Below are 20349 nucleotides of genomic sequence, written 5' to 3'. Positions count from 1 at the left end.
TCCCGTATAATACGGGACGTATGGTCATCCTAATTTATACTGCCTTTTTAATATTATTTATTAGTTAAATAATTAATTTTTATAACATTTTACTTAAAAATAAAAATTGATTTCAAATTATAGTACCTACCTATTATATATAGTAAACCTTTGTGCAGAATATGTGTGATGTATGTATAACTATTGTGACTATCTGATTGTGTTTGTGTTTAGAAGAATTATATAGTGTAAATCAATATAATAAAAAATATAAGCCTGTATCACAACCTGTTATCATAATTCACAAGCAGCGAAACGATACAACACGTGTTTTTTCACAATCGATACTATATGTAAATATTGAGTAATTATGGACAATATCATATTCAAACGTTTAATAATATTGTGTATTGTACAATAAAATTCCAACCCAGTTTGATTTCTTCAATATATTGAACAATCCTTCAATATCTATATTAGACCGTTAATAATATTGTGCAATATTATTGATCGTGTAAGTAATCGGTTGTCTCATTTCCGCGAACCCCCACATGACTAGGAATCCAAAGAAATTGAATGTTATAACTTAATTGACCATGTATCATTTTAAAACGGCGATAACGATCGAATGAAGTAATGGATAATTTTTATAATGATACCAAATTTTTAATTATACCAAATACTAATGATTTAACTTTTATCTGTTTTTTTCTAATATATAATTCTTTTAAGTAAAATAGAGCAGATATTTGCGCAAAAAAATGTTCAATTAAATTTACAAATTACTTAAAATATATTGTATTTTCGAAAAACGCTCCTATATTTTAGGTAAAATTAATTTTAGTGCCTAATTTAAAATCTGGAATTTCATATTTAAAAATTATTTAGAGTTTTAATTTTTTTATATGGGTTTTAGTACCTATTTATTTAATATATGCTAATTGTTAATCATTGTGTTAATTAGTTACATGTAAAGTAAACATAAGTATCAACTATATGAAATAATTGTACATTTTTGAATCCCTATTTTTAGTAGATACATACTTAAAATTAAAATATTTTATACAATTTATATACGTGTAAATAAAAATTAAAAAAACAATTTATGTAAAATATATAACTTACAAAAGGTTTGTATACAAAAAAATTATTAAGCTAGATATATTATAATGCATACATGATACATTACATACATTTATAACATGGATATGTTTTTTAGATTGATATATAGAAAAATAGTGTTGACAGAAAATCATTACCTTTTTTTTATTAATTGGTTACTAAAATAATACAAGTCAACAGTGTACTAAATCAGCTTTAAATGCTTTAAACTTTTAACCTAGAAACTAATCCATGATACCATGTGATATCATTGTAATTTAAAATTTGATCCATTTTTATATTTGAATTTGTAGTTTTTTTAACGGGTACAAAATTTAAAAACAGGAAAACCATTGATAAATATTAATCAATGATATAACATATTAGTATTTTTACCAGTTTAAAAATCGTGGGATATTAAATAATTTTTGTAAAATATAAATTATATAAATGGATATGGTAATTTTTGATTCAGTCGGTACTGTTTTTCAGAACTCTATTTTAGGTTCTTATCATTTTTCGGACAAGTGTTTATCATTCACTATTCCAGGTCTTAAATTGGTCTGTTGATTATTGATATAACTGTTGGTACTTTTTTAACTGATAGCATTGATAAGTTTCAAAAGAAAATGTATTATTATTCATGAGCGTCTAGAGTCAGCGCCTCTTATCTGCAATATTATTATCAGTATTACACTATCACTACAGTTGCTTTATCACATAGTTGGTTGATTACATTTAAATATTATATTTAAACAAACAACCATAGTATTATATTATCTAATAATTATATTAATTATACTAAATATTATAATTAATATAATTATTAAATAATATAATCCTACAGCTGTTTGTTTAAATATAATATTTAAATGTAATCAACTGATTATGTGATAAGACAACTATAGTGATAGTGTAATACTGATAATAATATTGCAGATATGAGGCGCTGTCTCTAGACGCTCGTTTATTATTCACGCATTAGACCATAGAAAAGAGATTAATTGACCATCAATAGTGAAGACATAAGCTATTAGTCAACAGATCACAGAATTATTTCTATGGTATTACCTATATCAAATATTAGTTAATATTGAATTGATTTTTATCATTGTTTAAATTAACGAGTTTTAATACCAGTAAATATTAAATAATTTGTTTTAATAATAACTAGACAAATTTCGAAGTATGATTTGAACTATTGAAATTGATGCAGTCCTGTAAACATATTTTTTGATAGTAACACTTGTGAACTGGTGATGGATGAACAGGAAACAGATACTGTCATAGATACAAGTGGTCGGGAACAAATTGTTCGAGGTATTAATATATTATTGAATTTATAATATTTATTTTTGATTTTAATTTTTAGAAATAATATATTTAATTGTAATATTTTTAAAAGATCTGCTTGGAAATGATGAGTTTCAAAGTGAAATTGATTCTGGAACTTCACCACCTCAACTTGATTCTTTTCAAACACCAAAATCAATGGCTAATACTGATTATACACTTACTAATACTCCTGGTATTATTTTATATTTGTTCATTCTATATAAATTGTTCTATATTTTAATGTTTATTACAGAAAGTCAAAGACAAAGTGTAATAACAGTACTACCATGGGGAGCACATAAAGAACGTTCTCCATTTCCCAATGTAGACACAAATATTAAACCAGGAGAATATGTGATGCGTACATTGTTTGCTGACTTTACTGTGCAGGCTGAACGAAAAATGGAGGAAGTAATGATTGAACTAGAGAAACCATTAATGAAGATTTTACAACGTGGTGAAGATCCACAATTTGATCAATTATTGATTGTATTTGGATCAGTTGCTGAACATTGTTTACCTTCAATATTGAAAGCGCTTTTTGCTTGGTATGTTCGGCAAATTGGTGTATTAGATATCAATGCTACAGACTCAAAAAAAATTGAACTAAAAGGAAAAAAGTATGATTACACTTTATAATGATAAATTTATGTAATTAAATTTGTTTATATTTATTAGAAGTAGTTTAGAAGTATTTATAAATATATTTTAAAATTATAATTAATTGATATAAAATGTATATAAATTTTTACTTTAATAATTTATAAATTAAAATATGTTTAAGTGAAACTCAAATTTTTTCAGTGATACTATTGATAATAAAGAAATGGAAGTAATAGGAGAACGAAGAGATTTAGCTGTTGAATTTATATTTTGTTTAGCATTAATCGAAGTATTAAAACAACTACCATTTCATCCAGGACATGAAGATTTAGTTATATATATTGAAAATTTGTGCTTTAAACATTTTAAATATCGTGAAGGGTATGTAGAATCTCATATTGAATTTAGAATGATCTTGAGTTTTCTAGATAAACTTAAAAATAAAAGAAATTAGGAAATATTTTAATGAATTTTAATGAAAACAAGTAATAACTATTATTTCAATATTATGTCATATATATTTGACAGTTTTATTAATTAAATTTTTATTATTTTAATAAAGAGCACAGAGCTGTCCCAATGCACCAAATATACATATGGTAGCTGATTTGTATGCAGAAGTTTTGGGTGTTTTGGCTCAGTCTCGATTTTTATCTGTGAGAAAACGATTTATGGCTGAATTAAAAGAATTAAGAGCTAAAGAACCATCACCTCATGTTATACAAGCTATAATTTCATTGTTAATGGGAATGAAATTTTTTAGAATTAAGGTTGTTAAGTAATTTTTTACTGTATGCACATACAAACACATCTTTGCATATTCTATATATTTATTACTAAATAATAATTATTCATAAACAGATGGTTCCTATTGAAGATTTTGAGGCTTCATTTCAATTTATGCAAGAATGTGCTCAATATTTTCTTGAAGTCAAAGATAAAGATGTAAAACATTCAATGGCTGGATTATTTGTTGAAATTTTGTTACCTATGGCTGGTGTAAGATAAATTTTAGTATTTCAATTTATTATAATAATCATTTATTTTAATTATTTTAGATTGTTAAAAATGAAGTAAATGTTCCTTGTTTGAAAAACTTTGTGGAATCACTTTATTCGACAACTTTAGACATGTGTACTAAATCAAAACATAGATTGTCATTGTTTCCATTAGTAACTTGTTTGCTATGTGTTAGCCAAAAAATATTTTTCTTACAAAATTGGCATTACTTTTTAGCAATGTGTTTATCAAATTTAAAGAATAGAGATCCAAATATGGCAAGAGTTGCCTTAGGTAATTAAAATATCATTGACAAGAGTTAAATATTTTACTATCAATATTTAGTTGTATAATTATTTAATTCTATAGTGTTATATTGGAAACTAATAGTAATAAAAATATGCATCTATACCTGTACAATCATATATTATATGTATGATTTTTATTTTTTTAGAGGCACTTTATCGGCTATTATGGGTTTACATGGTAAGAATAAAATGTGAAAGTAATTCTGCAACTCAATCTCGTTTACAAAGTATAGTAAATTCATTGTTTCCTAAAGGAACAAAAGCTGTTGTACCCCGCGATACACCTTTGAATATATTTGTTAAAATTATACAATTTATTGCTCAGGTACATATTATTTTGTAAATGGTGTTGATAATTTGTATTGTGTATTGTATTATATGATTTTTTCCTAGGAACGTTTGGATTTTGCTATGCGAGAAATAGTTTATGATTTATTAGGTGTTGGACGAACAATTAAATTAATTCTTACTCCTGAACGAATGAGTATTGGTCTTAGAGCTTTTCTTGTTGTAGCTGATAGTCTTGAACAAAAGGAAGGTGAACCACCAATGCCAGGTACTTCAGGGGTATTACCTTCTGGTAGTACACTTCGTGTTAAAAAAACATTTTTGAATAAGGTTTGTATACTACGATATTAATTATATTACATATTTTATTAGTGGTGTGACTAACTAATGTGATGTATATTAAAAATTTATATATATTTTTTTTATTATTTTATAATGAAATAAATTTTAATAAAGATGCTAACTGAGGATACTGCAAGAAATATTGGTATTCATTCATATTTTCCTCATGTGCGTCGAGTATTTGTTGAAATCTTAAAAGCATTAGATATTCATTATGGAAGACCTTTGATGATGACTAGTACACAAAATATGAACAAAGTATGTATATATATATATATATATATTTATTGATATAATAGATTTAAAATATTTATTTTTAGTCTATAAAAACTATTATTAATATATTAACTATTGGACATTTGTATTATCATTGATTATAAAATAAACCTACCCATGCAAAGTTAACATTTAACTATTATAATTAGTAAGCTTAATATTATTAAATTAAATTATTTAAGAAAGATTACTTTTTTAATTTTTTTAATTTTGGCATAAAATATAAATGATTTTTATTTTATTATTTAAGTTCAGCAGCTCAAGAGTTACAGTTTTAATAAGAAATTTATTTCGGTAGAAATGTTGGTTGTTGTAGTTTTGGGGGGTGACATCCGCATTAAGATAAGAATAAAAATGTAATTTTTTGAAAAAATTATTAATTGTTCATTCATGGAACATTATCTATCGATAGTCTATATGAACATAATTTTAGTAGCGAAAACCTCAATACTATGGGAAACTTGTTTATTTTATAATTATTTATTTATTTTACATTTGTATTACATATTTGTTTATAATATTGTTAGGCAAAAGGATTTAGTACACAATTTGTAGAAAAAATGCATGTACATATGTTCTTAAAATAATCGAAATATAAAACTGAATTTTTTTTTCATAGTAATTGAAAAATTTGACTTATTACATTTTAGATGAAGATAATTTTTTTTATTTAGTAATTTACTGACAACAATAACACTATGAACATAATATTACTCTGTACGGTTGATTTAATTTTCTTAGTCTTCATTTACTGTAATGAAAAAAAGGGTTTAATATTTAAAAAAAATGTATAATTAATGAAATGTTCACCTGTAAAGTTTAACTATACAATAAAATATTTTCTGATTTTAAGGAATTTAAATGTATGGCAATTGTTGGTTAGTTTATTTCTATAAATTTACAACAAACATTCTATATCTAATGATGTTTTCGGTCCATATTTAAAATATGCTAAGTTATTTAATTTTAAATCTTCAGGTACACCCTATAAACTTTCTTGGTTTCCACATATCATTTTAATAATTTTAAAAATAAAATTGTAACCATAATTTTTCTCCAGCATAGTTTAAATTTTTATCTATGTAAATTTTGTTTTGTGTCCTCAACTATCAAAATAGCACTAGCAAGTGCCTTGTTCTTCGATACAAGTAAATGAGTTTGAATACTAGTAATCAAAGATTTAGTTTGAGCCCAAATATTGGGGGTGCTGAAATTGTTGAAAATAAAATTGATGGTATTTCACTGTAATTATTATTGATTGACTTAAAAAAAAACCAAGGGTGTTAAAGTGTATATTTTGTGCAGTCTCGTTAGATATTGTATCATTTTTATTAACAAGATTACAATCTCAAAATTGTAGTAATAATAAAGGGTATCTTGGATCCACAATCTGACTTGTTTTACCATTTTCAAATGTTAAGTAAACAAGTATCACATCTGTAAATAATATTTTCGTTAGATAATATTTGTAAGATACAATGATTCCATCATCTGAGAATATATTTTTCTCAAATTTTGTTATATATTGTTTATTTTTTGATAGAGCTATAATTTATAATCTTATTTTTATTTTTTTATTTTTAGAACCTTTAGTTATTAACTATTACAGTTCAACAATTACAGATAGTGATTACATAAACCAATTAAGAAATTAAAATAACATTGAGGCAATAGCAATTGGTGATAACTAAACGTTAAGTATACAAAAGGTGTTGATAAGAAATAATGATTATTAATTTGGATTCGGGAAGATATAAGGAGAGACGGTATTCTTAGATAGTAATGAGTTTAAGAGTGTGGATAAAAGTGAAATTAATGGAGTAATGAGGGAATGTAATTGTGTAACAAATTGAGATAAAATATTTGATATAGATTCGTTATTATTAGAATTGTTTGAGTTGCTTGAAGTTGCTTCTGCGTTTGCCTTGGCCCTAGATTTTTCTTTGTGTCGGGTGTGCGTGGACAGGGACAGGACTCCACTGTGACTGGCAAGATCACCTTTGAGGGCACTAATGGTGGTACAGGTGATGTGGTCTTGAGGTGACCATTCTTATGATTCTTACGATAGGTGTTCATAAATTTCTTTAATGAAGGACAACCTTTAAAGTTCGCGGTATGTGCGCCAGAACATAACGCACACTTTACAGGTAGTTCCGAAGATTTGACATAGTCCTTGGTGAAATGGTTGTTGCCACATTTGACACAACGTAGCGATTCGCTACAGTAGGAGCGAGTGTGACCGTATCGCTGACATTGTTTGCATTGAGGAGGGTAACGGGATTGATGCGGATTTTCGACAACTATTTTGGAGTTAAGAAGGGAGGATATTTGGAAGATACTCCGGTTAAAATCCCTTGCTTCTAGGACAACGGTGAATAAAGATAGAGCTTGTTTACTGTGGGATTTAAGTAATAAAAATCACTCACAATTTAATTTAATTAAAATAGACACTATATTATATAAATATGTATGTACAAATATCGATACGCGTTATAATTGTGGAGGAATTGCCGAATATATCGCGGAGTGTAATTCACGGTATGTCGCGGATTGTACTCACGAACTGACTGAATGAGCGTCTGACCAGCCGGTATATATATATATATATATATCAGCGTCGATTGTCTAGAACATTCTCGAAATTACCTTAATGAGATAATCACCGCATATTCTAAAACATGGGATTTCCCCTTATCCACTGACAATGTTGAAAACTACTTGGACGATTCGCGGTGCGTTGTTTACGTCACCACATTTACTAATTCTGTGGCGGACGTTTAGCACACTTATGATTGAGAAGCCCAAATCCCGGAGGGCCTTCTCTATATCTTCAACAGGAATAGTATAATGCAGATTACGGATAAGCACTTTGAAAGGGTGGATATGACGGGGTGCCCACGTATGGCATTCTAAATTTTTTTTTTTGATTCGTTGCAGTAATCGACTAGTTTATTGTAACCATCAAAATTATGAGGTTTGATAATAAGAGAACCCTTGGCGGTAGCCGTAAAGCCATCGGTACCCACCAGAGATATTAGATTTTTCTTTAGACTTGAATAGACTCTTATTTTTATTATTTTCTATTTACAATAATATTAATTTACAAATTAACAATGAAATATGCAGAAAAATTTAGATATTTTTCTAATTGCCGTGTTCAGTGACACGATGACTCATTCTTAGATTAGGTATATAAACTAACATATGACAGGGAAAAAAATTATGTCAACCTTCAAAATAAATTATTGAACATAAATTAGCAAAATATGCAAAATTATTAATAAATATATATATATAAATGTATAAAAAAATTTATAATTCAGTCTATAATGTCTTAAAACATGTATATTTTATTTAGATTATTCTAGAGCCTTTTTAAAGAATATGCAATTGCAAAACCCCCTGAAACTCTATAAATTATATTATTAATTAAATGGTTGAAAGGTTTTTAATTTAAATATATATATATTTTTTTTCGAGTAGTATGGAAATATTAAAATTTAATATTTTATGTAATTTTGGATACATTTATTCATTTTATATAATTTTACAAGTTATTTCAGTATTTTGATATCTTTTATATGTGATTTAAATAAAAATATTTAAAAAAAAGTTAGTTTGTATTTATAGTTATTTAACACCCGTATAATTTAATTTATAGTTTAATATATGGTTAATATCTTTAGTCTTAAGAATATAATTTAAAATACATTTCTTTAGGAACCTGATGAAATGATTACGGGCGAAAGAAAGCCTCGTATTGATCTATTTCGAACATGTGTTGCGGCTGTTCCACGATTAATACCTGAAACTATGACTGGTGGTGCTGATTTACGAGATATGTTGTCTCGCTTAACTGTGCATATGGATGAGGAACTTCGAACTTTAGCATATCAGAGTCTTCAAACTTTGATTATAGATTTTCCAGAATGGCGGCATGATGTAATTACTAGTAAGTATAATTTAGTATTTCATTAAATTTAAATATACTTTACTATATTATACATTGATTATTTAGGTTTTACTCAATTTTTGGCTCGAGATGTTCAAGATACGTTTCCACAACTAGTTGACAATGGTTTGCGTATGTTATTACAATTATTAACTTGCTGGAAAAATAGTATTACACCAGGATTGATTAAGAATCAAACAGAAAAAAATAAAAAAGTAGATTTAGCTGAGAGTCAACAAAAATCAAAAAAAGTTGATTTTTCTCAAGTTGAAGCATTTGCTTTAGTTATGCTGTGTAATTGTCGACTAAGTCCACGCCGCTTATCTGCTCATATACTTCGAGAAATAAAATGTCTCATGAAGATATTAGGTTAGAATTTTTCAATTATTTCTTAATAATTTTTTGAATAATGGTTAATTTTATTATTATTTAGATAATATTAAGGAAGAGTTGCCAGTTATTGATATTATTGATAAAGCTTGCCCTCAATTAATTGAGAGATGTCTTCCTATGTTACCTTCTGCAGAAAAATCAGCTGCGATAATGGCATTTGCAGCAAATTCAATTGATTTGCAATGGATTGTTGATCGTAATGCTCCTATATGGACAGCTGGTACAATAATAATTTATGTTTATTTATTGCTTTTTAGTACTTATGTATTTAGGTGTTCAGACATACTATTTTAAAATTTTTTTAGGAATTCAAGATGATTCCAATTCGACCAAAACTGCTTCTTCTTTAAGTTTATTGGGTGGGACTGGAAATAGTGATCCTTGGGGAACAATACTTTTTGGTATTTTATCCCAAAATGTTATTATAAAACAATGTCCTTCTGTTACTGCTCAGGCTTGGCCCTTGGTATTTTCTAGAGTTCAAAATCTTTTTACAGTAATTGACCCTACGTAAGTTAATATTATATACTTGAAAATTATTGTATTATATACTGTATTTATGATTATTTTATTTTTTCAGGCCAGTTAGCGATAATAGAGCTTCATTGTTAAGAAGCTCAGCTCCTCCAAGAAAACCTTTAACAGAACGAGATCAATATTTGACTCTGTGGCGATATTATGCAATGTTTGCTATGCGAGTTGTACCTCTTGCTCCAAATCCAGTTATACGATGTGCTTCACCTGATCTAAGTTTAAGTTCTTCACCTGATAGTTTAACAACTGAACGAAATGATAGTAAAAGTGTTACTCCAACAGTTTTGTATAAATTAGTTGCTCCATTATTGAGATGTGAAGTAGCTGATGTTCGAGATGCAGCTGTTTATGCAATGGGAACTATAAATCCTGAAGCATTAAAGTAAAAAAAAGAAAATCATTATTGTCATAAAGTTATTTTCACATTATTATTTTAAACAGAGATCTATTGGAAGAATTAATTGCTTACATTAAAGAAGCTGTGGATAGAAAACAGGAAAATATGAGAAGACGAAGAAGAAGAGATGCATTGCGTTTACAGTTAGTTAAGGTTTTTGAACTCATTGCAGGATATGGAACATTTGGTTGCAGGTATTTATGCAACATATTATTTTAAAACATATTGAAAGTCATGTATAAAATTATATTTTATTTGGTTTTTTTAGTTCATTTGTTCTAGATAGAGATACATGTTCATTACACCCAACAATTGAAGAATATGTCGATGGAGCTAGAATCTGTTTAGAATTAGAGTCAGAAAAAGACAGCCTTCGAGAAATTAAGCTGCACTTCTGTAGATTTGTTATGAAGATAATAAAAAGTTTTGAACGTAAGTACAATTGTAATTTAGGAGTTTCAAAAATAGTTATTATTAAATTGAATTGAATTAAACTTTTTTTAATTTTGATTTCAGTGGAAAACTATCGCACATTGTTAAAACGTGAATTAAGACAAAACCTTTTTACTCTTTTTTGTAATTGGGCTGAACATCTTGGTTCATCAGCTATATCAACAAGTTTATTAACAATAGATTTAGTTAAAGATGATTTACAAATGGCATCTTTACAAGCAGCCTGTGTAGTCCTTACTTGTGGACCTTGTTTTAATCATACTTTAGTTGAACCTGATGGATCTTTATATGCTTGGATAGATGTATTACTGGCACATCCTGATAAACGAGTTCATCAATTAGCCTTGGAAACAGTTGTTTTGTTGTTGGATTGTAATCCTGATTTAGGGGCTCTTCTAGACTGGGTTGTAGATAGATGCTATACAGCTGCACCATCTGTAGCAGATGCATGTTTTCATGCACTTGGAATAATTTTCAGTACTAGGTATGTAAAATTGTTTATTTATATTTATATATTTATTAAAAAGTAACTTCAGTTATTATCATTATTAGCAAACAAAATAAATACATTTGTATTTATTTATTTATTAAGATAATAAACGGGTTAAGACCCAATTACATGAATTAAATTTAAAATAGCGTTAGAGAAAATTATTACATAAATACAGAATAAATTAAAGTTTGGTGCAACAAAAAAATATAAAATAAAATACAATTAATATTAAATAAACATATCAAGTTATATGTACTGCTAGTTCAGCTGAAACATGATTTTTATAAGAGTAGAAGAAAGTAGAAAAAAAACAGATCAATATTATAATTATTTACAGAGTTCATGATTCTCAAGAGTGATGTGTTAATTACATAATTTGTAGTTTGAGATTTTAAATAGAATAGGTTAGTTGATCGGATGTGAGCTAAGGAAACTTTGAATGATAGACGAGATAAAAGGTTAGGACAATCAATATAACCATTTAATAACTTAAAAATAAAATATAAATCAAGCCTGATTCTATGCTGTTCAAGAAATTTCAGATTCAGATAAGTAAGTAAAGGATGGTAAGATATATGGGGAGTTCTGGATATATTCAACTTATAAGCTAAAAACCGTAAGAACTTGTTTTGAACTTTTTCTAGAGTATTTATTAATCCAATATTATATGGTGACCAGATAATTGAACAATATAAATAATAAAATAATAAATAGTATTGATTGGATAATGTATTAAATTAATTATATTTTTAAAATTATTAACATTGTTAAGTATAATATATACGATAATTAATAAATTTCCATGGAATTTTGTTAGGATTGAACTTTTTTTATTATTCAGTTCATCAGTAAGTAAATTTAAAAATTTATTTATTTTGTTCCAGGCATTATTGTTTTTTGTCTCATCTCTATACCTCCGGGTACTTTGGGTTCCATAAAATAGGTTGATTTTAATAATTCTCATAGGTGTGCGGAATGTGCCCATAAATCACCCAAAATGTTTTAAATGGGGCCCTACAATTTAAGTCACAATTCGGCCCCGCCGTTTTGTCTTCGTCAAAAAAACGAGTCCACAGACGTTTCGTCCCCGTAAATTAAGATAGGACGTTTGACCTCTGGAATTTTAAAACACTAAATTTAAATAGTTTTTTCTTTTTAACTTAAAATTTAAATTATTTTGAAACGCACAATTGTACAATAAATTTAAATCCAAAATAACCGTAAATTGCATAAGCTGTACACGCCACAATCGGAGAATGGTTACAGGCACGCACCAATAAAAAAAAACCAATTATAATGATAATACCTAATAATAATTTAGTTACAATTATATTAAGTAAACATAAATTATAAAAAATATATGATTAATTATTCCTGTCACATTTGTACAAATATTATAATTAAAATAAATCTATATAACTCCTGGGGGCCAAATAAACTATCCTAATAACAGACGGGGGCGAAACGTCTGCGATTCTTTATTAAAATATTTAAATTAATAGTAATAAAGAAAACCAAGATATATAATATTGATCATTAACTTTGTCGAGTTTGCAAAGCGCGTGCTAGAGTGTAGTTGGTACTTCTCGTATCGTGTCACTAGTTGGTATATTGTGAGCAGTATCGTGTATGGATTTAAGTTACCATTGAGTTAGTAACTGATTAGTAATTAAAATTACTATTTAGTTTTAATTAAAAACAACTTGTAAGATTATTTTGGGTGGATCAAAAACCACTATGTGAATTGTGTGATTTAAATTTTTAATTAGAATAAAATGTTTGTCATCAATTTAGATTAATTATTTTTAAAGACTTGCTTGATACAAAGCATAATATATAAATGTCGATAAAATCGATAATTCTCGGAGACAGTTTAAGCTTTACATGACGTATTATAAATTTACCCCTTAAAACGATGGATTATTTTTTTCAGTGGCGCCGAAGTCCTAAAAATTTAGTTAGGCGAAAAATATTTAAAGATGTCACAATATCTTAATATTAGCCCTAATGGGATATACAGCGAGGAGGGGATAGTGGTTTTATCCCAAAAATATTGATAGAGGTTTTAATTTTGTAATGAAGGTTTTATACTGCTTGGCAGCCAAACTTCAGTTCAATATGAAGCGGTCTCATCCTAAATTTTCAAAAGATGTCAGGCCAAGGCTTAATCTCAGTATAGGGCTATCGACGCCACTGATTTTTGTTAAATTATTTCAATACTTCATTTGGCGGGAAAGTACATTGGCAGATAAGAGAAAAGTATGATTTTGGTGGAAAAGAGAATCAATCAATTTACTATTTGATGGAATAGTCAAATAACGGTACACTTAGCCGGAACCTGGTATAAACAAAAAGTGGCAGTCACCTACCATCTTTAAAAAGGTGTGTGAGATAGGCTGAATCAGTTTTTTGATAATTATATAGTACTTGGAGTTTAATATGTGTATTGTTCAATATATTGTTTATTTCATTGTTTTATTCTTGATTAAAATTCATTGAAATACCCAATTTAGAAAAATTAAATTTTTTAACACTTACGAATTTTTGCAGATATTTATATTTAAATCTGCTGTTAGTGAGTTTCTGAGAGACATTTTAAAAAGATTTATTAAAAAAAAAAAAATAAAAAAAATAATATTATAACCAATAATAATTAGATTTTTATAGATTTATTAAATGGCCTATATAGCCTAAAAATATATTATAAATTATTTGAAAACATTTGAATTTAAAATTTCAATACTTGTAAATGTAATACTATTTTATTTACCCATAATTGCAATTATTATAATATCATTTAACTGTATAAAAACCTTATTTGTTGAATATTTTAATAACTGTTTTAATGTTGGTAAATGGATTAATTGTACTAATTGTTATAATTTTTTGGAATATTGTGTTTTGTGTTATTTTACTTTATTGTGATTTAATTATATTATTTACCAGTTTTCTACACGTCATAACGATACTAAGCTTTTTCAAATTTTGTTTTACTTGTATTGAAAAATTATCGATATTTTATATAGAGAATATCCATGTGATCATTATACGGCAATTATTAACGTTACTTTGATGAACACTGGTTGTCCTCGATCATCTGTACGAGATACTGCTTTACAGTTATTACAAGTCCTCGATAAGAGATTTTTTGGATCTGGGTGTGTTGAACTTTTACCTCCAACATTACCATCTGATTCCCCAGTTACAACACGTGAGTACTATTTTACAGTTTATGTATTAATATTATAGTTAAGAACTTAAAAGTATCTATGTTAAGTTAGAATGTACAGCTCTATAATTTTTAATTATATCTTAATTCTTAATTTACATATTCGGATATAGAAGTATTATGTATTGCTTATTTTGAATTTAAGTGTACAGAAAATATTATAATAAATTAGAAATTATTTCTATAATTTTAAAGTGTTTTGCAATAGACACGAAGAATTTAAAAGTACAATCATGAGATAAAATTTAATTTTCATAATTTATAAACTATTTTACAATAAAAACTATCCATCGATTTAATTATAAAAACTATTGTAAGATATTTTTAAAAATAATTTGTTTTTCATGTTAGGTACAGTGGTATATTGGAGGGTATACGCTGGTATACGCCGTATACCCGGATCTCTGTTTTTGGATTTATGCGTATACTTTTAAGAAAATTCGTCTTATCATGGTTAACTAATCATTCATTCATAATGGGTATACACAAGTTTCTAATTTTTCATCACCATAAAAGCATACATTATACAACAACAGTATAGAATTTATTATTATTATTATATACTATAGCCACTATCCAAAAATAGCCTCGTGCCCGCATAAACTTAAATTAAATTTTCTTCGACTTCGGGTATTTGTGAAGACGGTCGGAAACTGCCGAGCGCCTACATTCTGTAACATCAGAATTTTAACAATACCGGTGGACATGTGCGATATTGTATTGTCGAGTGGATATTATAATTGTTAAAAATAGATCAACAGTCAAAAAGTTCTGTTTATAAATTTATCACATTATTAACCGATCTGTCTACGATGTTTTGGATAGATTGTGATTATTAATTATTATATTGTTGTCAGTTTGTCACTTAGTATTTATTTGTCGCATGTTTGTGCAAATTATTTTAAATTAATACTAAAATATTATTACACATAATAAAACATTAGGTTTCGTATATGATATATACCTACGAGTTAATTAAAAATAAGTTTAAAATGTAGACTTCCATATCAGGCGTGGATGTAAGGGGACTAAGGGGGTGCGCATCCACTAAAAATCCCCCAAAAATACTTTTGTTAAAATTTTTTGTACACCCTCTTCTTAGGAAAAAAGCCTTGCGAGGGTATATCCCACGTCCCCATCATATTATGTAATTTTGAGTTTAGGCAGGTAGAAAATTTTCTTTTTAAGCGGTTTAGTCCCCCTTCCTCCCACCAATAAACGCTTATGTGCTGAGTGTATACCCTAGAAAAAAATTACGAATACACTACTGGTTAGGTAGGTATATCATTCTACATTAAAATATTTACAAGTTTTTATACGAAATTGTTCAGGAATATTAAAATATAACTTAGAATTTCATTGAAAGATTTAAAAATTAATATTGTAGTATTATCCGTATTATATACGTGTACAATATTCGTTTATGAAGTCGTTTTTTCGTGGTTTCGATTTTACGTAAAATATTTATTTTAAATGGAATTCAGTAATAGTTAGCGTATGTTTTAAATCAAAAAAATATACGAGGTATAAAATGGTATGTACATATTTAATATTAAAATTTATATTTCTTATATTTCTTGGGTTTGTCGGTGATTAAGACCATCCTGTCACACATCCAATTCTCCAGCCTTCCTTATCAGCCGCTCGTGCTTTCTAATCGGGCCTTCCATTCAGTGGCTCCATGTTAAGTTAAACTTAATGTTCATAAAAATTAAAAAGTAGTATTTTATTATTTTGTTATATATCATTCAAATTTGTGTTCATGTTAAAGGCTTTATATATTAAAAGTAAGTGTTTAAACATGCAGTTGAGTAAATTATTTCAAGCGTTCAAACTTGCATAACTTTATATATTTGGTGGGTTGCAATTTAAAATGGGAAATTTCGAATAAATACAGGAAAAATGTTACATTATTTTAATTGATTAGTAATTTTTATCTGAAAATATAATACAGACATTGACTTAATTTTTTTTTGAAAAAAAAAAATGAATTATATGTATACCTATTTTCCTTCTATGACGTTGTTAAGAATGTAGTTTTCATGTACAGAACCTTTTATTGGACTTATTGAATGAAATTAACTATTTGTGACTTTATTTATTTGCAAAAATGGTAAACCGAAAAACATTTTTCGATATATATTATCCATTATCTTACTGCATTATTTGATTAATAATAAAATTATGAAAAATGCGAAAAACATTTTTGTAGCAAAACAGTGTGCGGTTTTAACCTACTTAAATTATAGAGTAATTTGAAATAGCTATATAAAATAAACCGGATAAAGTGTAAAGGTTCGTTTTCCCTGTAAAGTCCATTCGCAATATCACTAGACTGTACATTTTATATGTGTCTTCTTGCGCGTTGGTAAAATAACGCAATATGTCCAGACGAACTACTTGTTTGGACAAGTGCTGCAGCATTTAGACGTCCTATGTCTATACATTAAAAATGTCAAAAAAAATTGTGTTTTCATCAACCGAAGATGTAATATTAATTGAATTAGTTGAGCAAAATAGGGACATTTTCGACAGTGCTAACGTTTTTTTCACATTAACACTAATATAACAGTAAGAAATTGGTAAAGCAAACAACAAAGAGCGAAAAGATTCGTCTGTAGCTAGATATATAGATCATAATTAAAAAAAAATTTGATTTACAACATAAAATAGTTTTACGTACATATTATGGTTATGGCTATTACAATTAAGTTTATTAGTAGGCAATTTTCACGCTAGTATTCAATTATTTTTTAAATTAAGTATTATAATTATACTGTTGAATGTATTTCTCTAATTAGGAATCATTATTAAAAGTAATTCATCTCTAAACTCTTATTCTTTGAACATTTCACAAATAATATTATTATTATTATTTAAAATTCATTGTCTTTGTATCATGATGAAGATATTTGTAAAATTAATTTAAAAAGCACGTGTGTAATCACATTGTTGACAAGTACTATGATAGAATTTCAGTTATCACAGTTTGTTCGAAAAAACAAAAACTACTGCGTTGAGACGTATGTAGAGAAAATAGGCGAACGCTGCGTCTAGATGACAAATTCTGCGTCAGAGTGTGCGATTTTAAAATAGTTCCAATTGACCTGCGCCAATAATGCGAAATAATGCATGATTTTTAATATAATGAAAATTAAATTCTATTTTAATTTTTGTATTGGCATTTATCAATATTGGTAGCACTATTTAATGACAAACATGATGTTGATTAGAGGATACCATAGAAATATGCCTTTAAATTTTACTTTTATAAAAGTTATAAGTATATAAAATAAATTCATAAATGTAAATATTAAAATAATAATACGAATAAAATGTAAATATAAGAATATAATATAATATGAATCTGCAAACTCTTTATTATATTGTTATATTCAGTGGTTAAAGTGGGAAAAATGTTGTGGGGGGACTATATTCATCAAAAACTGAGGAGCGTTCCTCTACCTATTCTAAATCTTACTAACCTTTTTTAGGAAACTCATGAGATCTAAATTTCTTCTGTTACACATATATGTTCATAAAAACTTTATTTTCATAGGATGTAAAAATAAATTGAAATATATAGTAGGTAATGTTTAAATACTTAACTTAAACTTAACAAAACTAAAAAGAAACAATTACTATTCTTGCTAGTTGTTGGTCAACGTAGACAGTAACAAATATGTACATTGTACATAAGGTGTGTACTATATATATAAGATAGTGTCTATCCTCTATCACAATTTAATATTTATACTTTTCATAGTTAAGCATGATTCACACTATTTAGTCACGTACCGACAGACACCGTACCGTACCGTTCCGGAAAATATTTTAATATTTGTTTAAATACAGTAATTCACATTTAAACGTTTCCGTTCCGTTCATACACGTAGCGAACCGACAGAGTCCGTCCGGCATTCCGCGCTAGAATGTTTTGTCGGAACGACACGTGTCTGATCCGGTCTGAACAGGTATGATAAGTGTGAATGAACAACATACATAATATTATAATATCCGTCTGCTGTTATTCACTGGAAAATTATTCGCAGTCACATACTTTTGAAGTTCGTACATATTATACAAACTTCTCATTTTTTTCACTTTTTTATATTTTTTACTCGTGATGAATTTAGAGTTATTAATTGAATTCGTTAGAGACCAAGAATGTCTCTATGCATTATCACAAAAATTTTTAAACATATTTCAAACTTAAAATATAAAAAAAAGCGAAAAAAGGGAAACTTGTGTAGTCACTTTACGATGTTGTAGCGAAAATGTAGGTATGGGAACAATAATAAGTATAGTGTATTTGAATGGTACGGTACGGTGTTGGTTGGTACTTGTCTGAATAGTACGAATTGACCAATGTATCCAATGCTCGAATTGGGAAAAATTAAGTAGAGGAGCTCAGTTTAACGATTTGAAAACTGCGTTCCACGTGAGCAATTATTTGACACAGACCGTAGGGGGTTTCGTCCCTCTTCTCCCCCTCCACCAACCTTAAATATATTTTAAATACCACTTTTCAGCTAAACAAATATTTAAATTCCAAGTATAATATATTTTGATAGCAATACCAACATCCTATATGTTCAATAGAAAATAAAAATAAAATAATAATTAACATAGGTAATTGTAGGTTATCAGGCAGTCTCATGAATCGAATGATATAATCATATATTTGGTTTTTGTTTTTATCTATTTTTACTCTTTAGTGCGGGCCACGGCCTTAGAAGATTAGTCTAAGCATTGATTATAGAATAGATTCTATTCTATAATCAATGGTCTAAGGTCGTGGTGAGGACATTTATTTTTTCCAAAATTACGATATCGTTGATCGTCAATATTAATAACAAACTGTACAATGTATAATGTATAATACACCAAATTCACAGACATTACTATTTATATTTTTCCGGAAATGACGACGTGTCCCTTATCATAACCACCATATAAACTTTAATTATAAAAATAGTTTCGATATTATAAATTGTAAAATTCATTTTCCAACTGACGTAAATTGAAATTCACATAAAAATTATTTTGGACATCAATTAGGATGAACGTGGCGTCTCCCCGTTCCGGTGAAAAAATATAGTTGGGGTACGCAAAAAAAAAAAATAGTAGAGGAGCTCCGTCCATTATTAGAATGACGAACAAAAATTATTTATTCATTATAAGCGATTTGTAACCTTATCCGAATTAAGTTAAAAGAATGTCCTCTATGGGGGACATAGGGTCTGAAAGGGTTAAAATTATGTATGTTTTTTGACCACCTCTAGTACTTACGTTTAGTTTAATTTGAGTTGGTCCTGTTTCCAAGTTCTTTAAGTCTAGCAGAAATGAGTCATTTAATGCAATTTCAGAATGCTTGGGTTGAATATTGTTAAGATTATCAGGTATTGACGATTTATTTATTTTAATTTTACATTTATTGGACTTGGATCATCCACTGCAAAGTCTTTGTTGTCCCTAGTTCGTGGTAATGTTTTCTTGTCAGGCTTTTTCTTTTTATTAATATACTAAACATTTTTTTTTAAAAAAAATAAGAAAAAGAAAAAAAAAAAGAAACATAAATATCAAAATTAATTATAAATGTATGAAATAATATGCTTTATAATTAAGTATAAGTCAGACGTGTGTGTGATTAGCAGTACACGAGCA

The 20349-nt window shown here is 27.4% G+C and overlaps 1 protein-coding gene across 3 annotated transcripts in view; it reads left to right on the top strand.

Moving 5' to 3' along the window:
- The first annotated feature begins 2031 nt into the window (after positions 1-2031).
- Positions 2032-20349, top strand: part of LOC112688134 (protein furry) — a 121767-nt gene continuing 103449 nt past the window's right edge. For 2 of the 3 annotated variants that reach the window (XM_025561185.1, XM_025561184.1), the window contains exons 1-20: positions 2032-2144; positions 2255-2400; positions 2486-2608; positions 2669-3035; positions 3220-3399; positions 3581-3788; positions 3880-4017; positions 4077-4311; positions 4472-4650; positions 4719-4943; positions 5070-5213; positions 8952-9183; positions 9250-9552; positions 9617-9796; positions 9882-10086; positions 10157-10492; positions 10552-10701; positions 10776-10939; positions 11024-11444; positions 14480-14664. In XM_025561185.1, the coding sequence (XP_025416970.1) occupies positions 2340-2400; positions 2486-2608; positions 2669-3035; positions 3220-3399; positions 3581-3788; positions 3880-4017; positions 4077-4311; positions 4472-4650; positions 4719-4943; positions 5070-5213; positions 8952-9183; positions 9250-9552; positions 9617-9796; positions 9882-10086; positions 10157-10492; positions 10552-10701; positions 10776-10939; positions 11024-11444; positions 14480-14664 (4036 nt within the window). In that variant the 5' untranslated portion in view covers positions 2032-2144; positions 2255-2339. Of the gene's footprint in view, positions 2145-2254; positions 2401-2485; positions 3036-3219; positions 3400-3580; positions 3789-3879; positions 4018-4076; positions 4312-4471; positions 4651-4718; positions 4944-5069; positions 5214-8951; positions 9184-9249; positions 9553-9616; positions 9797-9881; positions 10087-10156; positions 10493-10551; positions 10702-10775; positions 10940-11023; positions 11445-14479; positions 14665-20349 lie in introns of all 3 variants that reach the window. The other variant, XM_025561183.1, reaches the window with a different exon arrangement.

This window comes from Sipha flava, unplaced genomic scaffold, assembly GCF_003268045.1.
Source record: "Sipha flava isolate LNK unplaced genomic scaffold, YSA_version1 37_pilon_pilon, whole genome shotgun sequence".
NCBI classification, from domain to species: domain Eukaryota; kingdom Metazoa; phylum Arthropoda; class Insecta; order Hemiptera; family Aphididae; genus Sipha; species Sipha flava.
Note: the sequence above shows the minus strand (reverse complement) of the source record. Positions and strands in the feature narration are given on the sequence as shown.